Below are 24,236 nucleotides of genomic sequence, written 5' to 3'. Positions count from 1 at the left end.
AATGGCCCTTCACCCAGAAACACACAGACCCGTGCGCTCGATTTAGAACACAAGCACGTCAGCCAGCAGACACTGGAACATGCTTAAATTAGAAAGACCTCACGGAAATATAGGCGTCATGCGGAGTTCTTCTGAAAAATCAAAACACACACACACTGTACAGCACTTGAAATGTTGACAAAATAAATTGCACAAGGTGAATTTGGAGCAAATGTCATATTTATTGTAATCCAAAGGCATATGACGTAACACTGACTGCTGAAGCATATCACACACCCAGAATGTGATATCACATACAGATAGCTGGAGGTATGAAGTTGGAATTTTATTCAGTGTTTGAGGACCGGTGCAAATGAAGAGGATGAACACCACAGAAAACACTTCGGAAATGTACATAACCATTGATGAGGACGGGCTGCGATTGAGTTTTCCCTTTATTCCGCCTTGATATAGTGCCGTGTGGAGACAACATCGCCAAGTGTCAATGTCTGTTAATAAAAGAAAGAGGTTGGTCTGTTGATATATTCATTCATGCAGTCAAACACCCATAAATATTGGCATAAGTAATCACTAAATGGGCAGCAGAACCTGTTATGCTTTTGCTGACTGTTCTTATAACTCTGTTCTCAGCCAAAGAGGCACTTACTATAGTACACACAATACTGACCAGAGTGAGGCTGTTGTCACTGACTTCTCGGACCAGGGTCGTCTCTTTACCGTCCCATTTCTGAACATGAACCAGTTTGTCTCCATCTAAAGTTATCAAGGACTGAACACAAACAGAGTAATAAGACAAACAGTCCTTGCTTGGGAAAACAATCTCATTTTTTCTCTCGCTACCGAATGACTGGCATTTCTAAGCCTACATTAATGATTGACCCGATGAAGGTCACGGGACAGGTCAATCTCTCATTGGGGCTTCTAAGAAGCCCTTGTTTGCCATCAACAAGACCCTATTGTGTTATCCAAGACATTCAATTCACAATGTGTCTGTTGTGAAATTATAGCAGTCTCAAAGCACAGGACTACTGAAAGTGTGCAGATTTTATCACCTTGACTTTACGGTCATCTGCAGTGGTCTCGTCGAACTCCTCTCCCAGTTTGAAGTTGATTTCTGTGCTTTTGAAAGTGCTGACAGTCTTAAGTGTGATGACATCTCCCTCCTTGGAGATGATGGTTGTAGGTTTGGTCATACTGCCAACCTGACGCGTGGCAAAGCCAACACCTGATGAGTAAACAAACTTTGATAAAGAGGTATGAAGCCATTTCAACAATACTCATGCAGAAGAATTCATATGAACAACATCAAGAGCCTAAGATACTTTTAAAGATTGTAATGTGCTCTACAGAAGCTAATATCTGTATATAGAATTACAAGCAGTTGAATAAATTGCTCTGAAGACATTACAGCTCAATTAAAGTCCGTCAATATGAATTTTTTAAAAACATTTTTATTTTGAAAAAAAAAAAAAAAAATCTAAATGGCTTAATTACATCTCTTAAATATATTTTAAGAAATAAAGTTACTTTTAAAAATGGCTATGTACTCAAAAGAAGCTGAAAACAAAATGTTGTAATTTAAAAAAAAACGTTTTTTAAAAATAATTTAAAGTCTAAAGGGCTTAAATAAAGTCCTTATATATAAATATAAATAATTTTAAAACAAAGAAAAAAACATTTTAATAGGGCTTAAATAAAGTCCTTAAATATAAAAATATTTTAAAAATAATTTTAAAACAGAGAAAAAAAATTCTAAAGGCCTTAAAGTCCTTAAATATAAAAATATTTAAAAAAAAATTTAAATAAAGAAAAAAAAGGGCTTAAGTAAAGTCCTTAAATCTAAAAATGTTTTTTAAAAAAAAAATAATTTTAAAACAAAGAAAAAAATTCTTAAATGTATTTTTTTTTAAATATTACAATTAAAAATATTTCTAAAAGGCCACAATTTATTTGCAAAAAATGCTAATGAGGAAAGATCATCTGCATAGCTTAAGGGCATTACAGTAATAATTAAACAAAGATTGCATATATATATATTCAGTGGTTAGTCACGATTGAACACATCTCTGCAAATAACCAAACTCTGGAACGGTCAAAATGGTCAAATCAGCAGCACACGTACGGTTTTGGGAGAATGCAGCAATAACTATCGATCTGTTCAGCAAATACTGAGAGTGAATAAACGCAGACGTGGTCTTCTTTGACCACAGATAAAGAGCTGAACATCAAGGTTCATTGCAGTTCACTTGAGAGTAGCGAATTTGAAACAAGTTGAACGGAAGGAAGAGAGAAAAAAAAAAAGAAAAATCAGAAAAATCACCCTTGGTCTCACCCACACTTTCCTCCCTCTATTCCTTTAATACAGATGCACATGAATTGATTTTACCCCATCTTCCTCTTTTAAGCCACAACTTGCTCAACACTACTTTATAAGTTACAAAATACCATGTCTGACAAGCATCTAAAACATTCTGTTTTGGAATAGTTCACATACATCAGGCAGTATGCACTAAATGAGTTCGATGGCAAAATAAAGGGCTCATTGTGTTTTCTACAAGACAACAGCAGTCGTTCTATATAGTCACACGTGGTCATGGCATGAATGTGGTTGTGCATGTGAGAGCACGTGTGTGCGAGGTTCAACGCGAGAGACCCTCCCTGCACCACATGCACTCCACCTTAAACACACCCATACACACACACACACACACACACACACACACACACACACACACACACACACACACATGCACCTTGCAAAGTAAACACGTCTCAAATCACCTTTCCTACAATCAGAAACACACACCCAAATTACATGTGCTTACTTGCATCAAAAGGCACACCCCACATTAGCTGTAAAGCATACACACACCGCACATCCACATCACACTCACCGAGGGCTTTCATGTAGTCATCGAAATTCTTGCTCTCCTTTAAGTTCCATGTGCCAACAAAAACGTCAACCATGTTTGGAGCTGAGTGAGAGAATAAGAGCAAGAGCAAGAGCAAGAGCAAGAGATGGTGAAAGAAGGAAAGCGTGAGTGAGAGAGAGAGGAGGGTAAGACAAGCACCACTGAGCTTCTGCAATCTTACTGGCTGATTTATAACTGCTGTTTGTGATGTCATCACTAGCAGCTTGGGGGGTGGAGGAGGGAGGAGCAATGCCAGGAGAGGAGATGAGAGATGACTGACAGGCGGGAGGGGGGCCAGAGAGATGGGGAGATGGGAATTGTAGGACAATGAATTAGGAGCAATAGAATAAAGAAAGGCAAGGAAGTCGAGGAACTATGCAAGATTAATGCAAGAAAGACACTGACCCCCAATTTGGACACTAAAGAAATGTAAATTTTGGGATGCACTGATAATAATCACAGATTAGCCAGTACTTATGTTAAAATCAATAAATGCATGATTTTAAAATTCTATGCTATTTTGTGTAAATAAATTAAAAATAATTTTAAATACTACGAGTGAATTAAGGCATCACAACATTATAATGTACAAAATTTAAAATGGATGTTCATTTTGAGATTTGCTAAAAAATTACATTTAACGCCGTTGAAATTTTTAAAAATTAAATTTTTAGTGTTTTAAAGATTAACTTTAAGTGACGGCAGATGTAATCTAAATGTAAAAATAGAGGAAATATGCATGTATATACAATTAAATATCCAAAATTGACCCATATTGTTAGCTTAAAGGGATAGTTAACCCAAAAATGAACATTTTGTCATCATTTACTCAACCTCAAGTTGTTCCAAACCTGTATGAATTTTTAAGATATTGAAGATATTTTGAAGAATATGGGTAACCAAACATTTGATGAACCCCATTGACTTCCATAGTATGGAAACAAAATGGGGTCCATCACCTATTTGGTTACTGATATTCCTCAAAATATCTTCAATATCTTATAAATTCATACAGGTTTGGAACAACTTGAGGGCAAATAAATGATGACAGAATTTTCATTTTTGGGTGAACTAACCCTTTAAAAAATGTCTAATATCATCCGATACCTATTATGATTGTGCATCCCTAATCTACTTAAAAGTGTATTTAGTTCATTTTTAGTGGTGTCTTTAATTTTAAACAACATATTGCTTGCTTTGTAATTTAAAACCAAATAAATGTCTTTTTGAGAAATATTTTGATTGAAAAATGTGGTTTGGTTTGATATTTTGATAGTTACATTTAGTATTCATTCATTTAGCAGATGCTTTTATCCAAAGAAACTTACAAATGTGGAACATCACAAGTCTTATCTAGTGGAAAGACATTCATTCATTTGCTTGGAGAGTGAGAGAAAGAGAGAGAGCGCAATGAGGAGGGGCGAAGGAGTGATTGATATGGGGACTGGGGTCAGGCCATATTCTCTCTCTCTTTTACAAGCCACTGAGGACATGACCCTATGTCAGAGGACTCGTTCTTCCCACCCTCTACACTCTTTGACTGATTGTGTTTGGCCGTTCTGCTCAGTAAGAGGCAGTGAAGATCTAGTCGTGTCATCTGCTGTTTGTACAATAATCACTAAATCGTTGCACCAGTATCGCTAACATTTTCCCCGGCTCATCCTCTGAGCTGCAAATGTTTGCAAGAAAGGTCTGAAACGGATGATTGTTCAGGATTTGCACGCAATAAGGTCTAGGGTTAATGCTGAACTCTTGAATTTTTTATAGTTTGTAACGTGAGCAGCTGTTTTATAGTTCATGAACATTAGACATCTGGTGCACACAGATTCTTCTGATAAAGAGCTTTTAAGAAAAAGCCAGAGAATTCATATTGTATAGTGAGAAACATTAAATTCATGTTACGGAGCCCCTAAAGGGACATGGTGATGGGAAAAAATGAGATGGGAGGAAAAATTATATGTTAATGCTTTGTGTTCACATGCAAAACTTTAGAGTTCTTTGCCAGCGAATGCAAAGTTTCTCAGGGAACGCAAAAGCATTGAAATGTTTTTTTTTTCTCCCATCCAATATTTTTTTTCCACCACTATGTCCCTTTAGGGACTCCATAACACCTTTCAATAAAACTCAAAGAAAAATTTTAGACTGATTAGATTTACAGAAATTATTTTCAGTAGCTGAAATAAAACTGAAATGAAAAATATTGGATAAAAATTTTTTTTTTAGAAAGGTTTCCTTTGCAAATAAACGAAATAAATATTTTGAAGTTGAAGTGCATAAACTAAAACAATATATTAAAGCTAAATAATTTAATGATTAAGGGTACGTTTACACGACAACGATGTAGTTTTTTTTTTGTACAATTGACAACGTTATCAAAACTCTCCCTGCTCACACGGATCCACGCACACGGCTAAAAACGCTGTATTACGCATGCCAGACAAGTAGTTGCCGATGTCACTTTGTAAAGAAAGACTACGCGCCTGCGCATACGCATTCTTTTACAAAGCACTCGCGCCAAACGTGCATGCCTATCCACCTTATTTTTTACAGTTTACTGCACTTTGATATTCTTCTCGTTATTTCCCAATAGCAACTAATAAATCAGGAGACTCGCACATTCACAGAAAACACTTTATTTCTGCATTGAAAAATAAGGTGGATAGACTAAACACGTAATATGCATGTGCATGCCATCACCGTTTTCACAGATTCGCTTTTTTTTTTGCAGTTTACATGGAGATAATAACGGTACCGTTTTCAAAAACTTGAAACTTTGAAACCCGTTTTCAAAAGTTTGCGTTTTCAGGCCACCAAATCGCCGTTGTCATGTAAATGAACAACCAAAAAGCATAAAAAGTTTTCCGTTTTTAGTTGAAAACGGTGTTGTGTAAACAGCCCCTGAACTGTTTTCAACTAAAAATGGAAAACTTTTTATGCATTTTAGCTAACTACTCGTCTGGCATGCGTAATACAGCATTTTTAGTAGTTTGCGTGGATCTGTGTGAACAAACGGGGATAGTTTTGATAACGTTGTCATCTGTACAAAGAAAAAACTTTTCCGTTTTTACTACATCATTGTCGATGTACGTTACCCTTAAAAATAAAGGTTCTTTATTGATGCCCCGTTTACACTAGTGCGTTTCCGTTTTAAAACACATAAGTTTTGCTATGGTAACGGCTGTCATTTACACTACGCCGGCATTTTCAAACCTCGAAAACTGAGACTTTTCAAAACGCTGCAGACTCCATTTTAGTTTGAAAACACTTGGGGTTGCATTTCAGTATAAACAGACCAAAACTGAGACTTTTAAAAACGATGGCATTTTTGTCATTTTTAGCAGCCATTGTGCAGTTAAACTCTGCATTTTTTTAAATATTGTAGCTGCCTACATGCGCAAGAGGCAACCGTTTACACTTGTACGCGCATGCCCAGTGTGCATGAACGGTCATGTGACATGCGTTTTCGGCTGTGTGGTGTAGACGGAGATCGTTTCTGAAACACTGTGGAAACGCCAGTGTAGAGAAGGATCGTTTTCGTTTTAAAACAAAAATGCACTATTGTAAATGGGGCCTGAATCTATGGTTCCATGCAGAACCTTTAAAGGTGATAGAGAGGATTTTTTCGTCGACTGAGAATCCAAAGACTGTTACTGAGTTTTTGAAATGAGCGCATGCGTAAGAACAGCCCCCCTCCTTCACAGCTCATTTCAAGAGAACGCCTCCCAAAACTCGTGCACAAGTATTGGAACACGAGTGTTTACCACCGGCATTCGCTGTGTCGTGTTAGTGGATTCATTATGTCGGACTCACAGTCAAAGACAGTTTCAAGTAATATTGCAAAAATGTATAAAACAAAACATCCTCTTTAGCACCTTTAACATCCATGGAATCTTTCAATTGCACAAGTTTCTTTATAGTGGAAAAAGATTTTTTAGATTATTAAAATGTGCTTCACACTAAGAAAAAATGGTTCTTTTAAGAACTGTTCACAGAAAGGTTCTTTAGGGAACCAAAAATGGTTCTTCTATGGCATTGCTGCGAAAATTCTTTTAGAACCTTTATTTTTAAGAGTGTAACAAAATGAATAAAACTTCTTAAACCAAAAACTAAAATGAAAATGGAAAATATAAATATAAAAGGTCATTCAGTATAAATAGTATTCACCTAAAATAACACTGGATTTCTTGACAATTCACTAACAACAACCTCTACAATTGACAGAACCCAGTTCATTTCTTTAGAGGATTATTTGCAGGAAATGTTCCAGGATTTCTCCATTTGTCCTCATCATTCTCCTGTGGGAACATGATGTGATGTACGCACACATATTCTTTGAAACATGCACCTGTTTGAGCATGTACAAATACACACAGACAAACACACACCCTTCGCTGTCACCTCTCCCAGATATTTGCATTTATATTTCATTATCTTTATAGCTATCATAAAATAATCTAATCTCCACATTATTATCAACTGATCAATTACAGCTGAATTGTATTATAACTGCTAGATAAATCTCCCATAAGTGTAGGTGTGTCCTGTGGTGAATGATATTATTCAGATGGTGTGTGTTATAAATATCCTCTAAAAAATATTTGTGATAAGAAATTTGGTAATTTATAGTTTAAATCCCAGATAAAATACTCAATACAGTGAGAGTATATTATAGTGATCTAAATGCATTACTGAAATTAATTATTTGGTGGTTAATTGTGCTATTATAAGTACTCTATTCCTGCTCTCCCAGATTTTCCCGTTGACTTTGGAAGCTTGTATTAACCATGTAAACCACATGTTGTGAAATACAGTCCAGTTCTTTTAAAAGGATTGATGATATAACCTTGTGTTGTATAACGCCTCTTCTGGGATGATTTATAATATGTGGGATTTTCACCTTTATATGCTTGGTATTTGAACACACACTCACACTGCCATGTGTCTAACTCAACACAAATGTGTGACTAAACTTGGTATGCAGAGTGCATGTGTTTGACGTTTAACACGAACAGGTGGTGGAGAGAGACAGGGAAAGAGAGCGAGTGAGAGAGCAGATTTAGAGAAAGAGGTGAGATGTCAAACCCCTTTTTACTCAGATCATGAACTCAAAGTCCAAGTTTTAAACACACAAAACACGGGTCAGAAATCCAAATTCTGTTACTGCATGCATGTTGTAAGTACAAACGTGTCTTGTTGGCATGTCTGTTAGATTCTAGTCAGGAGCATTCGTGTAGTCGTCAATAATCAGTCATGTGTTCAATACGGGGGCTTTTAATTGTTAATAACTATTTTTAATGAAAAACAAAAACATGCATTAAACGAAAATACAATGATTTTCAACGTTTTAAAAGATCTGTCGTGTCGAGGTTTGTCACGTCACGGGTGTCATAAATGTCGTGTGGCGCACAGCACACTTAGCTAAATGGTCTAATATCTTGTTTTAAACAAAACAAAATGTTTTTGTTATGTATTTATGATATGTAAATCTATAATAAAGTGATACAAAAAAGATAGTACTTACTGTGCGATGCTGAATGGAAATCGCTCGCGCAGCATACTGTTGCTAGGGTTACACCGGCAGACGAAGGGAAAATTACAAACATCGTCATTGGCGCGGTATCCTTTTTTTTTTTTTTTTTTAATCATCTTTGTACCTTATTTAGCCCTAAAGAGTGCCTATTAGCACCTGAAGTGTACGAATTATTACCTAAATGGTACTTAACAGTATCTTTTGAAATGGAGTGACGACTTTTGTTCCATTCAGTGTATTTATCAAGCGGCAACCTCCCCCAGTTTCTCTCAGGGATGACGCGTTTTTGTAGGCCAACCCGGAAGTTAGCGGCGCACGGGTTCCCTCGGTTGAAAGCCTATGCATTTTTCCCATAGACTTTTGGAAAATCGCAGAAAATAAGCTCTGTGTTTAACAAAGGGTTATGACACTTACACGTTTTGTCTATCAAGATAATCTTTACAAGTTAAAACTACATAAATATATTTTGAAGCCTTAATAAAGTCGTCAGATATAAAAAGCTAACAGTAGGCTATAAACGGACTACAGCACACCATTGTCGCGGATCAACGTCGTCACCACCAAGCTTCTTTAAACTGTATTTAAAAAACAATGTTATTTAAAAACATGTTCACTGATTATGATCTGTCCTGTGTATGAATACTTATACACTTTTTCATGAGAAATGCTGTCCAAATGTCCTGTTTATCATGATGACATCTAAAGTCCCCGCCAAAGGAAGTAGTCCCTTTTAGCAATTTGTTAGCAACCGCCGTTTTTAAGACACAGTAAAGGTTTAAAAAATCACAAGCGGGTTATAACTGGTGTGTTTTATGTCATAGATCAAAACGTGAAAATATTTAGAGGCTTTGTTAACCACAGACATATTTCAGGCGATTTAGCAAAAACCCATTCAAAAAAACCCATAGACTTTACAGCGTTGGAACCGGAAGCCCTAAAATGCTAACTCGCTTCCGGGTTTTGCCTACAAAAATGCGTCATCCCTGAGGTACTTTATACGGAAGTGACTTGAACTGCGATTCATCGACTGGCCGCTAGGGACAGGCTGCAAAAGAGAGCAGAATCTCATTGACCTCCATGTTAAAACGGCCAAGTTTACAGCAGAAAAAAAACATGTTTACAGCCTGGTTCAAATTGTGGTTTTGGTCTTTATAGCTAATTTTGCCCTTCATGACAACTCTGAGGGGGGTAAATTTTTTTATAACTCATCCGTTTAAATTATATTAATCCTTAAAGTACACATGAAATCAAAATTGACCTTATGTATTTTATCTCAAATTGCTAGTTTTGTGGTGAACAATTAATCCGTGCAAGTCAATCCACGCAAAAAAATTGTTTGGCTTCCTAATATTTAATCAAAATCTGAAAATGCTCCTCCCCTCTGCAACGGTGCCCCTTCTCTAATGACATCAGTTTGACGGCTTGGGTTGAAAATGCGTAAACCACTCCCCTCCAACCGTTAGTCTGCTATGAGCTGGTGATGGAGAGGAGGAGCGCTGAAATAAAACTCTGCCCTCTATTCAATATTCCGTTTCACTTGGAAATACGCCACAACACTGGAGAAAACTTGTTTGCAACTTCCGGTTCATGGGGACTTTAAAGTTCTGCCTAATTAAGGGCGTGGTCACTTGAGTGACAGGTATGCAGTTGCTGTCTGTGAGCCCTCATGTTACCTCAGCAGCTAATTTCAACCACTGAATTTGGCATCTCAGCTGTATTTGCGCTTTTTTCTGGATTATTTTATAAAATTATCAAATATGGCTTGCTGCATTAATATTTTTATAAAAACATTATATTTAATATTTTTTTTACAGTCTATGGTATTTATGTGTAATTTAATAACGTAAATTTAATCTAATTAATTATCTAACATTCTGCTTAATATTTCATTATTGTCCATCCAACATTAAAACGCATTATGTAGATTTAATTGAAGCACACAAGTACAATATCGTCTAATATCTTGTTTTAAACAAAACAAAATGTTTTTATTATGTATTTATGAAGTGTAAATCTATAATAAAGTGATACAAAAAAGATAGTACTTACTGTGCGATGCTGAATGGAAATCATTCGCGTGGTGTACTGTTGCTATGGTTACCCTGGCAGACAAAGCGGAAAAAATACAAAAATTGTCACTGGCCGGTATCCTTTCAAAAAAATCATCTTATTTAGCCCTAAAGAGTGCCTGTTAGCACCTGAAGTGTACGAATTATTACCTAAATGGTGTTTATTTGTATCTTTTGAAATGGAGTGATGACTTTTGTTCCATTTTTTCCGAGTGTATTTATGCACGTAAATTTCATCTAATTAATTAACGTTCTGCTAAATATTTCATTATTGTCCATCCAACATTAAAACGCATTATGTAGATTTAATTGAAGCGAACGAGTATGCGATATGTCAGCATCATAGAAAAATAAGTAAATACGTTTTATAAAACGGATAGTTCAGGTCCTTGATTCTGATTGGTTGAGCCGCGTTCGAAGCCGTTGTACATGTGACCTCATTACATCAGTATTACTGCGCCACTGCGTCTAAATGTTATGTTTTTATTGACTAACCGTTTATTATTATTTTTTTATTTTATTTTTTTAAAAGCAATCCGGTTGTTAAGTCTGACGTCACGCGGCAGCACTTCCGGGTCCAAACGCTCTATCTCATACCACAAGAAAACAACAAATGGTGCTAATATACACACGTAATACTACAAAAACATATATAATCATAACCTTTATCTCCATACCAATATTCCAGATGGCCAGACAATGATTCATCTTTTATAAATCGTTAAAATATTAATAACTTTGACGCTGTGAGCACGGAGACTGTTGTGTAGACTGTAAGTATTTAAAATGTTTAACTTTTTAAAATGATTGATGTTTAATTTGAATAAATATCGCTCATAAACGGCCGTCGATGGCATTTGCCAGTTAAACGAGTTGAGGCTTGGACCCGGAAACGGCGTTCCTTACGTCACGACTTAACAAGCGGATAGGCTAGCCCCGAGAAGCCGCGTGTGCTTAACATAATTTAATCATTTAGCTTTTTATCCAAGCGACTTACATATGAGCATGAGCAATGCTGTGACTAGTCCCAGTTAGCCTAGCACAGTACACGCGAGAAGGATTTTTGTAAATAAAAAAGAAATAGATATACAAAATTGAATTGTAAGTGTTAGTATTAATGGGTCAAGTGTCTAACACCCCTTAGTCGTTCTAAATTCACTGTAAACCACGGCTTTTTGGGGCTTATTGCTTTAATCTTGGTACTTTACGCATGTTTTGTCACTGTGTCTGTCATGAAAACCTACCTAATGAACCGAATCCGCCTGCATATCACCCCAAGGCAAGCTCCTCCATCCATGCCCCTCTACCGTCTAACACACACTGCCCTCTAATGGACATGTTTATGCAACACTTTTACAGCTGCACAAACAACACACACACACACACACACACACAGCCAAACGTAAACATAGACACAAAGCTGGACTGCTGTGTTAACAGTAACCATGGTAATACAGCCATACTGAGAGACCTGCGAAGACAAAGTAAAAAGTCTCTAGGAAGTTTAATTATATCTTAAACCACGGTAAGGAAGGCAACAAATAAAGGGCTGAGTGGGTGTGAAATAATGAGGCAGAAAATAGGGAGAGAGAAAAAAAAAATACATCATGTGATGTGGGAATAGCTGTTTGGCTTTTATTGAATTCATCAGAATTTCTTTCTTTCATTGCATCAAATTCACCACTGAAATATTTACAAAGAGATGCTGCGATCAGCATCATACTCACTATAAACATCACTACTCTGTTATGTCTTAATCTCATTCAAAAAAAAGTACAAAATAAAGGTGCCTGTAATGCCAATAAAAATATATAGGCCTATATTAAAACTATAATTTGTTAAATATAAATTTAATAAAACAATAAATACATTTTCTTTTATAAAATGCCTATTTTATTTATTTTAAAATTAGTTTTTTAAAAATAATAATTGTGTGAGTGTTCAGGTTTTGCTATTCTTCTGAGATTCAAGTGTGTGTGTGTGTGTGTGTGTGTGTGTGTGTGTGTGTGTGTGTGTGTGTGTGTGTGTCAGATCTCTGTGTGTTACCGGGGAGACGCGCTTGCAGCAGGATGCGGAGTATCCGGTAACGCGCTCGTAGCTTTTCCAAAAGATGCGGTTTCTCAATATCCCCATGTTACCTCATGTCTGATTGAAAACTCTCTGTGTGCGCACTGTCCGATTCACTGTCCTGTAAATTTAGCGCTGTTTTAAACTTTCATGATTCCTCAAGGGCTTGTTTAGAGGTGCGCGTTGATTTCATCATGGTTATAGACTTTTTTACTCTTTTGTGAAGCCGCCGGACATCTCTGGGACAATATGGCCAGTGAATCAGACTCACGGGTTTATACTGATGATACTGCGAGCAGTGGAACAGAATGACACCGGTGTGGAACCAGCGACCGGGGCGAGAGCCACCGAGACCCAGATGGGGACTGACAGGTGAGTTCGGATGATTAATAAATAAATGCATTGAGAGAAATAGGGCAGTGACTAAAAGTTTAACTAGGTAAATTTAACCAGTCCACATTTGCAGAATCTTACCGTAACGAGTAGCCTATCAGGTTATTTCGCTATGATTGTGTGCCATTACATCTATTCTTATGTTGAATAAACAAACTAAATAATATTATAGAATTATTATTACTTGGATAAATAACATTAGTTATATGATATTCTAATATGTCATTAATAAATGTATATTTTTCAAAGCATAAAAGACATTTTTCACAATTCAAACTTAATTAAATTTAAAAATAGTTTACTCCCAGTTTTAAAACTAAAATACAAGTTTGAGCTGTTTTAACTGAAAGCAACTTGCACTGACATATCTTAAAATATTTCAGTGCCATTGTTTTGTCTCAAGATGTACACCAGTCATGTTTTTTTTTTTTTTTCTTCTAAGGCTCTAAAAATAACATTCTAAAAAATCTTGGGTTATTTTTTTCTACCCAAGTCCTGGGTTGAGCCTTTTGGGTCATTTTTTGGGTTATTTTTCCAGTGTTTGGGTAGTTTTTGTGTTGCCCAGCTCCTGGGTCAGACGTAACTCATTGTTTGGGTAGTTTTTGTGTTACCCAGATCCTGGGTCAGACATAACAACCCAGTGTTTGGGTAGTTTTTGTGTTACCAGATCCTGGGTCAGACGTAATAACCCAGTGTTTGGGTAGTTTTTGTGTTACCCAGATCCTGGGTCAGATGTAATAACCCAGTGATTGGGTAGTTTTTGTGTTACCCAGATTCTGGGTCAGATGTAATAACCCAGTGTTTGGGTAGTTTTTGTGTTACCAGATCCTGGGTCAGACGTAATAACCCAGTGTTTGGGTAGTTTTTGTGTTACCCAGACGTAACAAACCAGTGTTTGGGTAGTTTTTGTGTTACCCAGATTCTGGGTCAGATGTAATAACCCAGTGTTTGGGTAGTTTCTGTGTTACCCAGATCCTGGGTCAGACGTAACTCATTGTTTTGGGTAGTTTTTGTGTAACCCAGATCCTGGGTCAGACATAACAACCCAGTGTTTGGGTAGTTTTTGTGTTACCCAGATCCTGGGTCAGATGTAATAACCCAGTGTTTGGGTAGTTTTTGTGTTACCCAGATCCTGGGTCAGATGTAATAACCCAGTGTTTGGGTAGTTTTTGTGTTACCCAGATCCTGGGTCAGATGTAATAACCCAGTGTTTGGGTAGTTTTTGTGTTACCCAGATCCTGGGTCAGACGTAACTCATTGTTTGGGTAGTTTTTGTGTTACCCAGATCCTGGGTCAGATGTAATAACCCAGTGTTTGGGTAGTTTTTGTGTTACCCAGATCCTGGGTCAGATGTAATAACCCAGTGTTTGGGTAGTTTTTGTGTTACCCAGATCCTGGGTCAGACGTAATAACCCAGTGTTTGGGTAGTTTTTGTGTTACCCAGATCCTGGGTCAGACGTAATAACCCAGTGTTTGGGTAGTTTTTGTGTTACCCAGATCCTGGGTCAGTCAGACGTAACAACCCAGTGTTTGGGTAGTTTTTGTGTTACCCAGATCCTGGGTCAGATGTAATAACCCAGTGTTTGGGTAGTTTTTGTGTTACCCAGATCCTGGGTCAGACGTAACTCATTGTTTGGGTAGTTTTTGTGTTACCCAGATCCTGAGGTCAGACGTAACAACCCAGTGTTTGGGTAGTTTTTGTGTTACCCTGATCCTGGGTCAGATGTAATAACCCAGTGTTTGGGTAGTTTTTGTGTTACCCAGATCCTGGGTCAGATGTAATAACCCAGTGTTTGGGTAGTTTTTGTGTTACCCAGATCCTGGGTCAGACGTGTTTGGGTAGTTTTTGTGTTACCCAGATCCTGGGTCAATAATAACCCAGTGTTTGGGTAGTTTTTGTGTTACCCAGATCCTGGGTCAGATGTAATAACCCAGTGTTTGGGTAGTTTTTGTGTTACTCCAGATCCTGGGTCAGATGTAACAACCCAGTGTTTGGGTAGTTTTTGTGTTACCCAGATCCTGGGTCAGATGTAATAACCCAGTGTTTGGGTAGTTTTTGTGTTACCCAGCCCAGCTCCTGGGTCAGACGTAACTCATTGTTTGGGTAGTTTTTGTGTTACCCAGATCCTGGGTCAGATGTAACAACCCAGTGTTTGGGTAGTTTTTGTGTTACCCAGATCCTGGGTCAGATGTAATAACCCAGTGTTTGGGTAGTTTTTGTGTTACCCAGATCCTGTCAGTCAGATGTAACAACCCAGTGTTTGGGTAGTTGTTTGTGTTACCCAGATCCTGGGTCAGACGTAATAACCCAGTGTTTGGGTAGTTTTTGTGTTACCCAGATCCTGGGTCAGACGTAACAACCCAGTGTTTGGGTAGTTTTTGTGTTACCCAGATCCTGAGTCAGACGTAACAACCCAGTGTTTGGGTAGTTTTTGTGTTACCCTGATCCTGGGTCAGATGTAATAACCCAGTGTTTGGGTAGTTTTTGTGTTACCCAGATCCTGGGTCAGACATAAATCATTGTTTGGGTAGTTTTTGTGTTACCCAGATCCTGAGTCAGACGTAACAACCCAGTGTTTGGGTAGTTTTTGTGTTACCCTGATCCTGGGTCAGATGTAATAACCCAGTGTTTGGGTAGTTTTTGTGTTACCCAGATCCTGGGTCAGATGTAATAACCCAGTGTTTGGGTAGTTTTTGTGTTACCCTGATCCTGGGTCAGATGTAATAACCCAGTGTTTGGGTAGTTTTTGTGTTACCCAGATCCTGGGTCAGATGTAATAACCCAGTGTTTGGGTAGTTTTTGTGTTACTCAGATCCTGGGTCAGATGTAACAACCCAGTGTTTGGGTAGTTTTTGTGTTACTCAGATCCTGGGTCAGATGTAACAACCCAGGGGTTGAGTTATTTATTGCTGGCTTTTTGTAGCTTTGTCTTATAACATTAGGTTTATGACTTCATATACATAGTTCACAATAGCTTTGCTTTGGTAATAGCTCTTTCAAAAGATCTTTCTTAAGTGACTTAAAAGTGAAACAGCATCTTTGACTGCTTTTGGTGCTCAATTTCTTAATGCCTCCTGCATCCTTCCACTTAAAGACGTTTGTTTAGGGCGTGCATGGAAAGAAAGAAAGACAGAGAGAAAGAAAACAAGCTGCGCAAGCTGAGTAAAGTGATCCGACATGATCAGATTTGATCCCTTTCCGTTACCCCTGGAGCATGAGGTGCAATTTGAGAATCTGCATGTCTCGGCATTGCTCCTCAATACACACCTGCTCTTAATTATTAATGTTGCACACTTCCTCTTTAATTCGCCTGTATAAGCTTCCCCCCTCCAAAATCTGATCAAGCAATTTTACATGCTGCGCTCTTGATGAACAAAGCATTTCTTTGGACAAGTTGCTCTACTAACAAAAAAATATGTGTGTTTCAGATCAAAGGATTAAACTGCCAAAATGCCCAAATGCTGCCCCTCGGCAACCTCTTCCCTCTTACCTGCACAGATCAAGACTCCGAAGGCCGCCCACAGACTTCGGACCTTCAGAAAGCCCCGTGTGTCATTGGGAGGAAGCAGGAGTTCCCAAGGCGAGTGGCTACCATGCCAGGCACGCAGAATCAAGCCCAGTGCGGCCACGAATCGTGACCGTGGTGCGACCGTGTGGAAAGGACAGCGTGCGGAAGATCTCGCTGCTGTTAAACCGCCGTGCAGTGCAGACGTTCGAGCAGCTCATGGCAGATGTGTCCGAAGCGCTTGGCTTCCCCTGCTGGAACAACGCTCGAATACGCCGCCTCTTTAGCCCTTCCGGCCGGGAGATCCACAGCCTTGCTGACTTCTTCCGCTTTGATCATGCCTTCATGGCCTTTGGAAACAGCCGACCGTCGCTTGATGATGTAAGTGCAGCACTGGATGAGCTGTATCCGGAAAACCCCGGACACTGCGAACACCTGCTGAGGGTATGGGAGCGTATCCTTAGGCCCAAGGCCACTAAGGCGGATAGTGGTTTCCATGATGATGATCCTGGGGCTGAGGTGTCCTTACCTGCGGTACATGATCAACAGGTAAACCAACCACCTGTCAACAACCTGCAGCCTGTTGGAAGGCAAAAAGAAAAGGTGAGGAGAGAAAGGCAAAGAGAACTGTGGAGGAGGAAAGCTGACCTGCAGAAAGAAGATGAGAAGGAGGCGAAGAAGGAGGAAAGAAAGAGAGATGCTGTTTACTGCCGGAGCTGCCGAGGATGCGGTCCTCCTATACCTCCAATCAGAAGCAGTCGATGTTCGGACAAGCCAAATAACCCCAGTAATAAAAGTACTTCTTCTCAAAACAACATGGTTTCTTTAGAAAAAGCACACTGTAGACCGCTGAAAGCCAATGCAAAATCTGTTCCTCAAAACGCTCTTAATTTAGAGACGATAACTGAGTGGGACATTAATAAGCAGGAAACAGTGGAGCAGAAAGACTTGCAGGGTAACATACCACCTGATGGTGCAGAACTATCGTTGGAGGACATCGAGCGCTGCTACGACATGGGCCGCGTGGTAGGAGATGGGAACTTTGCGGTGGTCAGGGAGTGCCGTGTGAGAGGCCTGGCCGAAACCTTCGCCATGAAGATTGTGGACAGCGCAAAGCTCCAGGGACGCGGTCACATGATCCAGAACGAGATCGCTCTGCTGCGTAGTCTGGAACATCCTCGGCTAATCCAGCTGTTTCGTTCTCATCACACGGACACACATGTTTACCTGCTGATGGAGCTGGTCACCGGTGGAGACCTGTTTGATGCTATCACTCAGAGCGGAAGGTTTACTGAGCCAAGTGCTGCATGCATGATCACAGACATCAGTCAGGCTCTGGAGTACATCCACAACAAGAGCATTGCACACCGAGACATCAAACCTGAAAACCTACTGGTAATGTTACTCAAATTCAGTCTTAAAGGGATAGTTCACCCAGAAATGAAAATTCTGATGCCATTTACGCACCCTCAAGTTGTTCCAAACCTGTATACATTTCTTTGTTCTGCTGAACACAAAGGAAGATATTTGGAAGAATGTTTGTAACCAAACAGATCTCACCCCCATTGACTACCATAGCAGGAAAAAAATACTATAGTAGTCAATGGGGGTGAGATCTGCTTGGTTACAAACATTCTTCCAAATATCTTCCTTTTTGTACAGCAGAACAAAGAAATGTATACGGGTTTGGAACAACTTGAGGGTGCGTAAATGGTGTCAGAATTGTCATTTTTGGGTGAATATCCCTTTAAGGCCCGTTCACACCAAGGACAATGACTCTAAGGATAAAGATATAGTTCTAAAAATCATTCTACAGAAGAATAGCAGAGTCCACACTATAACTATAACAGCACAGAAACAATAGCGGTGGAATCACTTTCAGAACAATCTTTCTTTCCAGCCAATAAATGATAAAAACATTGACAGCCAATCAGAATCCATCCTGCTTTAAAGAGCTTGAGCATTTAAAGTGGCAGACCACAAAACTGTATTGCGCGATTAAAGTAAACAGTGCATAATTGACCCTTCGCAAAATTTTGTTTTAGCTTATTTCAATTACCGAAATGTTTTTAAATAGTTTTAGTTAACACTAAAATACAATATGTTAAACAAAATATTAAGCATAATTCCATACACTGCCAACATTGTTTTAAATTATAATAGAATCAAATAATATAAAATTACTACTAAATACAAGAACATTTACATAGGTGAATATCTGTTTATTTACATAAAATATTTACATACATATTTACATCAATAGAATGAATCGGATTTCCAATACTACAAATGAGGACCGTTTAAGACGAACCGATCTTAAAGGGTTAGTTCACCCAAAAATGAAAATAATGTCATTTATTACTCACCCTCATGCCGTTCCACACCCATAAGACCTTCGTTCATCTTCAGAACACAAATTAAGATAGTTTTGTTGAAATCCGATGGCTCAGTGAGGACCTGCATAGCCGCCAGCAATGACATTTCCTCTCTCAAGATCCATTAATGTACTAAAAACATATTTAAATCAGTTAATGTGAGTACAGTGATTCAATATTAATATTATAAAGCCACGAGAATTTTTTTGGTGCGCCAAAGTGATGGCCGATTTCAAAACACTGTTCATGAAGCTTCGGAGTGTTATGAATCTTTTGTGTCGAATCATGATTCGGATCGCGTGTCAAACTGCCAAACTGCTGAAATCACGTGACTTTGACTGCTGATTCGACACAAAAGATTCATTACGCTCCGAAGCTTCATGAAGCAGTGTTTTGAAATTGGCCATCACTATACTTTGGTGCAATGACATTATTTTCATTTTTGAGTGAACAAACCCTTTAAACAGCATTTTAAATCGCACTTTTTAACGCTACGGGACCGTTAGATGAGCACGTGCCATTATTCCCTCATCTCGCTCAATAGCGCCACTCGTTGGAAAAAGTAACTCATTACATGAAACAAGCTGCAGTAGGCTACTATGCAACCACTTTTGTATTGCATTGGACATGCATTTAAAACAGTGAACAATACAACATCCATCTGATGGCATCTCTTTTTTTACTGATTCTAAGGTACAGCGGCATGGCAATGGAAGTTTGAATCTGAAGTTGGCGGATTTTGGATTAGCCATGGTGGTAACGGAGCCAGTGTTCACAGTTTGTGGCACACCTACATATGTTGCTCCAGAGATACTTGCTGAGACAGGTAAAGTCTGAACTCACTCAGATTAGCTGAGCAAAATCTCAAACAAGAAGTACACTGATTAAAATACATGATTGGTGTCAGATATTTCCAATGATCAGCTATGCATGTCTGTCTATATATGAATAGGTTACGGTGTTGGAGTGGACGTTTGGGCGATGGGTGTTATACTGTTTGTGCTGCTCAGTGGGTTTCCTCCGTTCCGCAGTCCAGATCGTAATCAAGAGGAACTATTCCGTCTCATCCAGAAGGGAGAAGTCCACTTTCTGTCCCCTTACTGGGATAATGTGTCCGAGGGTGAGATCTTTAACTCCAACATTTTACCCTGTGCAAAAGGGTTAGTTCACACCAAAATGGAAATGCTGTCATCATTTACTCAACCTCATGTAGTTTCTTTCCTCCAAGATGCTCCATTCGTGCACTACATTCTCAGGTGGAGTAAAATGAGAGAATTTTCATTTTTGGTTGAGCTGTTCTTGTAAACCCTTCAGATCTACTGTAATTTAGATGCTGTGAAGTGTTGATGTCTGTGTTTTCCAGGGGCTAAAGCTCTAGTCAGGGCTCTGCTGGAGATCAACCCGAAAAGGCGTTTGACAGCTAGTCAAACCCTGCAGCATGACTGGCTTCAACATACAACAGCACAAAAAGACCATAAGGGGGCGACAAAGGCCACAGCTGAGAGGCACAGCCAGCAGAAACTAAGCAGACAGTTGGAAATTAATAAGAGAGATTCTCACAAACCAGAGATGCTGGCAGAAAAATTTCATGCTGCACAAATTCACGAGAACATACTGAACAATAACTATGAACTAGATATTAACGCACATGCCAGAGACCAGCAGATTGAAGAGATTCATAACGTGATAAGCAACCAACAAACTTCATCCCATGCTGAAGACACCACAACAAATACGCAAAATACCACAGATCAGCATGTACCTGAGAAACCAGCACAGCAAGAAGACACGGACACAAAACAAGAGTTACCTGCTGACTAATGAGTTAGTGAAGGCTGAAGAAGCCAGCATAAACAAGAAGAAACCAATGATATATGACAAGACCAAAAGAGTCAGGACAACACAGGCAAAAAAGAGGGGCAGTACAACTGACTGAGGCAAAATTGAACACTATGATACAATGTAGAACCTACACATATACTCTAAGCACTGATACTGACTGATTTTGCACTGATTTTAACATTCCTGTACTCATTTTTGATGGTTATATGAGTGCACTCTTCTTTCTAGCTTAAGGTATAATCAATATTTAATAAACAAATACGAATTCAGTGTAAATTCCGTGCGAGCCTACAGGTCACTAAATGAAATGACCCAGGACACTGAAATAACTATTATTATTATTATTATGGGATTATTTACTGACTAGAGGAACAAGGGCCATTTATGTTGTATTATATAATGTTGTTTTTTTAGCTTCTAATTATATATTTTCTTCTTTATCTGTATTTAAAAAGAAAGACTGCAAAAAGACACATTGGTAACACTTTATTTTAAGGTGACGTAGTTAAACGTTACTACATGTAGTAATAACAGTAAATTAATTATGCATAATTACAAGTAACAAACCATAACCATACATGTAGTTTACAAGATGTAATATAAGTCTCTGGTGTCTCCAGAATGTGTCTGTGAAATTTCCACTCAAAATACCCCACAGATCATTTATTATAGCTTGTCAAATTTGCCCCTATTTGGGTGTGAACAAAAACACAGTTTTTGTGTGTGTCCCTTTAAATGCAAATGAGCTGCTGCTCCCGCCCCCTTTCCAGAAGAGGGTGGAGCTTTAATCAGTGTCCGACTCCGGTTTGAACAATGTAAGGCTGAACACCGTTACTGACAATCCTCATTTTGGCTGCGTGAGATTCTCCAGCTTTGTTGTTGTTGAGCAACCGAAGCTATTCATCAACAACAAAGCTGGAGAATCTCACGCAGCCAAAATGAGTATTGTCAGTAACGGTGTTCAGCCTTACATTGTTCAAACCGGAGTCGACACTGATGGAGAGACTCAGGAAGAAGTTACAACTTTTAGAATGAAACTGGACGTTTCTGAATGGTTAGTGGATAAATTTATGTAGTTGCTGTGGAGTTGATTCAACTCATCCACTAGCATGTGCCGTCATGTTAATCTTTTGTGCAAATCCAGCGTTGAATTGACCCTCGTTTGTGAAGCAGTCTGGCGTAAAATGACGGCGTGACAACAACACTACTACAACAACTCTTCCTCTTCTCTAAAGCAGCCCAACATGGCCTCACCCCCTTTGTTGTGTGTTCTTGGGGGCGGGGTTTATGTAATTTTAGGGTTAGTGATGTCACCAACCTGGGAAGAAGCTCATTATAGTCCCTATCAGCCGTTTCTTATAATCCTTACACAGAGAAAATATCTCCCTTTGCATTGAACTTTGAGCGTCGTAACTTTGCAGATGTTGTTTATGCTCAAACAGCAACTTCTCACACTAACTAAAGTTAAAAAAAGTGAAATCATAATCAACCACCCCTTTAATATCACTCAGTAGTACTAAGTGCAATGTAACTACGTCACCTTAAAATAAAGTATAACCAAAACATTAAGGAAGCACTAGTTTTGTTTTTTAAGAAGCATCAAAAATGAATCGGTCCAGCTCGGCCTCTATAACTTGAGTGCCAATGTGTGTGGGAATGTTAGTTGGGTATACTAGCCTAGCAATAAGCTAAAAGTATTTAGTATTATTTGTCTTCCTTTGTTTCATTTCATAGCACATTTGTTGTAGTCTTTTTCAGCCTTTTTATTAAAGTTATTTAGCCTCTTTGAAACATTATGAGTACTGTGTAAATGTTTTAGACTGTAAGATAACACAATTAAACTTTATTAGCTGTTCGGATACACGTTTCTATAATTTGGTGAGTAAAATAATGTTTTTATGATGATAAAATGTCTATTAATCTTTGTTCAATTCACATTTCAATTACAAAATTACACACTTTTATAACACATATAAGGAATTTAAAGGGTTAGTCCACCCAAAAATGAAAATAATGTCATTTATTAATCACCCTCATGCCGTTCCACACCCGTAAGACCTTCATTAATCTTCAGAACACAAATTGAGATATTTTTGTTGAAATCCGATGGCTCAGTGAGCCCTGCATAGGGAGCAATGACATTTCCTCTCTCAAGATCCATTAATGTACTAAAAACATATTTAAATCAGTTCATGTGAGTACAGTGGTTCAATATTAATATTATAAAGCGACGAGAATATTTTTGGTGCTCCAAAAAAAACAAAATAATAACTTATATAGTGATGGCCGATTTCAAAACACTGCTTCATGAAGCTTCAGAGCATTATGAATCTTTTGTGTCAAATCAATATTCAGATTGCATGTCAAACCACAAATCATTGAACTGATTTAAATATGTTTTTAGTACATTAATAGATCTTGAGAGAGGAAATGTCATTGCTCCCTATGCAGGCCTCACTGAGCCATCGGATTTCATCAAAAATATCTTAATTTGTGTTCTGAAGATGAACGAAGGCCTTACGGGTGTGGAACAACAAGGGTGAGTAATAAATGAATTATTTTCATTTTTGGGTGAACTAACCCTTTAAAGTATCGCCAAAACAAGAACAGTTTGAGTTATTGGTAACTCCAATTTTTAAAGATTAATGCATACAAATAATCATATTTTTGTTGACGGTATAGTATAATAATCATATAAATACATTTTCATAATCGTTAAAATATCTGAAATACCAAGAGGTTCAGAGGTAATAATTAATGAAGAAAGCCTTTGTCCTTGTCAGGTGACTTTATTCCTTCAACCTTCATTGTAAATGTGGTATTTTAAGTGTACTGTTGTAATGTGCATACAAACGCTGCTTTAATCTCAGCATCATTACTAATACCTTCTGTATTACATTGCTATATGCTTATTATTAATATATATTTTAATCTATAATCAGGAAACACTCCCATCCCCCCCATGCAACACACAAAGCTTATTCAGGTTGGGCAAGCTGGACTGACAGCTGTCTTGCCCAAACTAGTCCATCATAGACCATGTTATTTGATTGGCTGAGACCATTTCCCCTCCCCCTCAGGGGTCTCTCTGGTTTCGGGTCAAAAAAATAAATAAAAAAACTTGAAAAGGTGACAAAAATAATAAATTATATTTTAAAGTAGCTTAAAATGTATATTTATCCAATCAAAAAAATAAAGTATTCTTCCATTCATCATTCTGTCAAATATAATAATTTACATGAATGACAATCCAAGATGACGTTGCCATTTTGTCGCATATGAGGAGTGTTATGGGGATTTTGACCATAGTATGCAAAGGTTTGGTCACCTTTTTACTCTTTCAATTTACAATAATACGACAAACTAGCACAATAAAATATAACAAACAAAAACCAAGCATCACACTATCCAAATTACAAAAGTTTTTAATCACCTTTCTCTTAAAAAAAGCTTCAGCCATGACCCGCAGGAGGCCGGTGCGCATGCGCAAGACATCGCTCTTTAAATATCCCCAGTCATCTGATGAAGCACAACATTTGTTG

The 24,236-nt window shown here is 38.2% G+C and overlaps 2 protein-coding genes across 5 annotated transcripts; one reads left to right on the top strand and one right to left on the bottom strand.

The window, feature by feature from the left end:
• Positions 1–201: 201 nt before the first annotated feature.
• On the bottom strand, positions 202–11,823 carry fabp3 (fatty acid binding protein 3, muscle and heart). Of its 3 annotated transcripts, XM_048201718.1 has the most exons (6): positions 11,756–11,823; positions 10,492–10,544; positions 8,434–8,475; positions 1,053–1,225; positions 668–769; positions 202–488 (listed from the first exon to the last, which is right to left on the bottom strand). In XM_048201718.1, the coding sequence occupies exons 1-6, from the start codon at positions 11,806–11,808 to the stop codon at positions 435–437; spliced, it is 477 nt and encodes a 158-aa protein (XP_048057675.1). In that variant the 5' UTR covers positions 11,809–11,823; the 3' UTR covers positions 202–434. The 3 variants fall into 3 exon arrangements, with proteins under 3 accessions (XP_048057675.1, XP_048057676.1, XP_048057674.1); XM_048201719.1 differs by lacking the exon at positions 8,434–8,475; XM_048201717.1 differs by lacking the exons at positions 8,434–8,475; positions 10,492–10,544; positions 11,756–11,823 and adding an exon at positions 2,895–3,079.
• dclk3 (doublecortin-like kinase 3) lies at positions 10,529–21,340 on the top strand. 2 transcript variants are annotated; one of them, XM_048201709.1, is made up of 6 exons: positions 10,529–10,647; positions 12,805–12,950; positions 16,401–17,872; positions 19,546–19,678; positions 19,805–19,972; positions 20,216–21,340. In XM_048201709.1, the coding sequence occupies exons 2-6, from the start codon at positions 12,887–12,889 to the stop codon at positions 20,671–20,673; spliced, it is 2,295 nt and encodes a 764-aa protein (XP_048057666.1). In that variant the 5' UTR covers positions 10,529–10,647; positions 12,805–12,886; the 3' UTR covers positions 20,674–21,340. The 2 variants fall into 2 exon arrangements, with proteins under 2 accessions (XP_048057666.1, XP_048057665.1); XM_048201708.1 differs by lacking the exon at positions 10,529–10,647 and having other exon boundaries at positions 11,880–12,950.
• Positions 21,341–24,236: the final 2,896 nt, after the last annotated feature.

The sequence above is a fragment of the Megalobrama amblycephala genome, linkage group LG9 (assembly GCF_018812025.1).
Source record: "Megalobrama amblycephala isolate DHTTF-2021 linkage group LG9, ASM1881202v1, whole genome shotgun sequence".
NCBI lineage: Eukaryota > Metazoa > Chordata > Actinopteri > Cypriniformes > Xenocyprididae > Megalobrama > Megalobrama amblycephala.
Note: the sequence above shows the minus strand (reverse complement) of the source record. Positions and strands in the feature narration are given on the sequence as shown.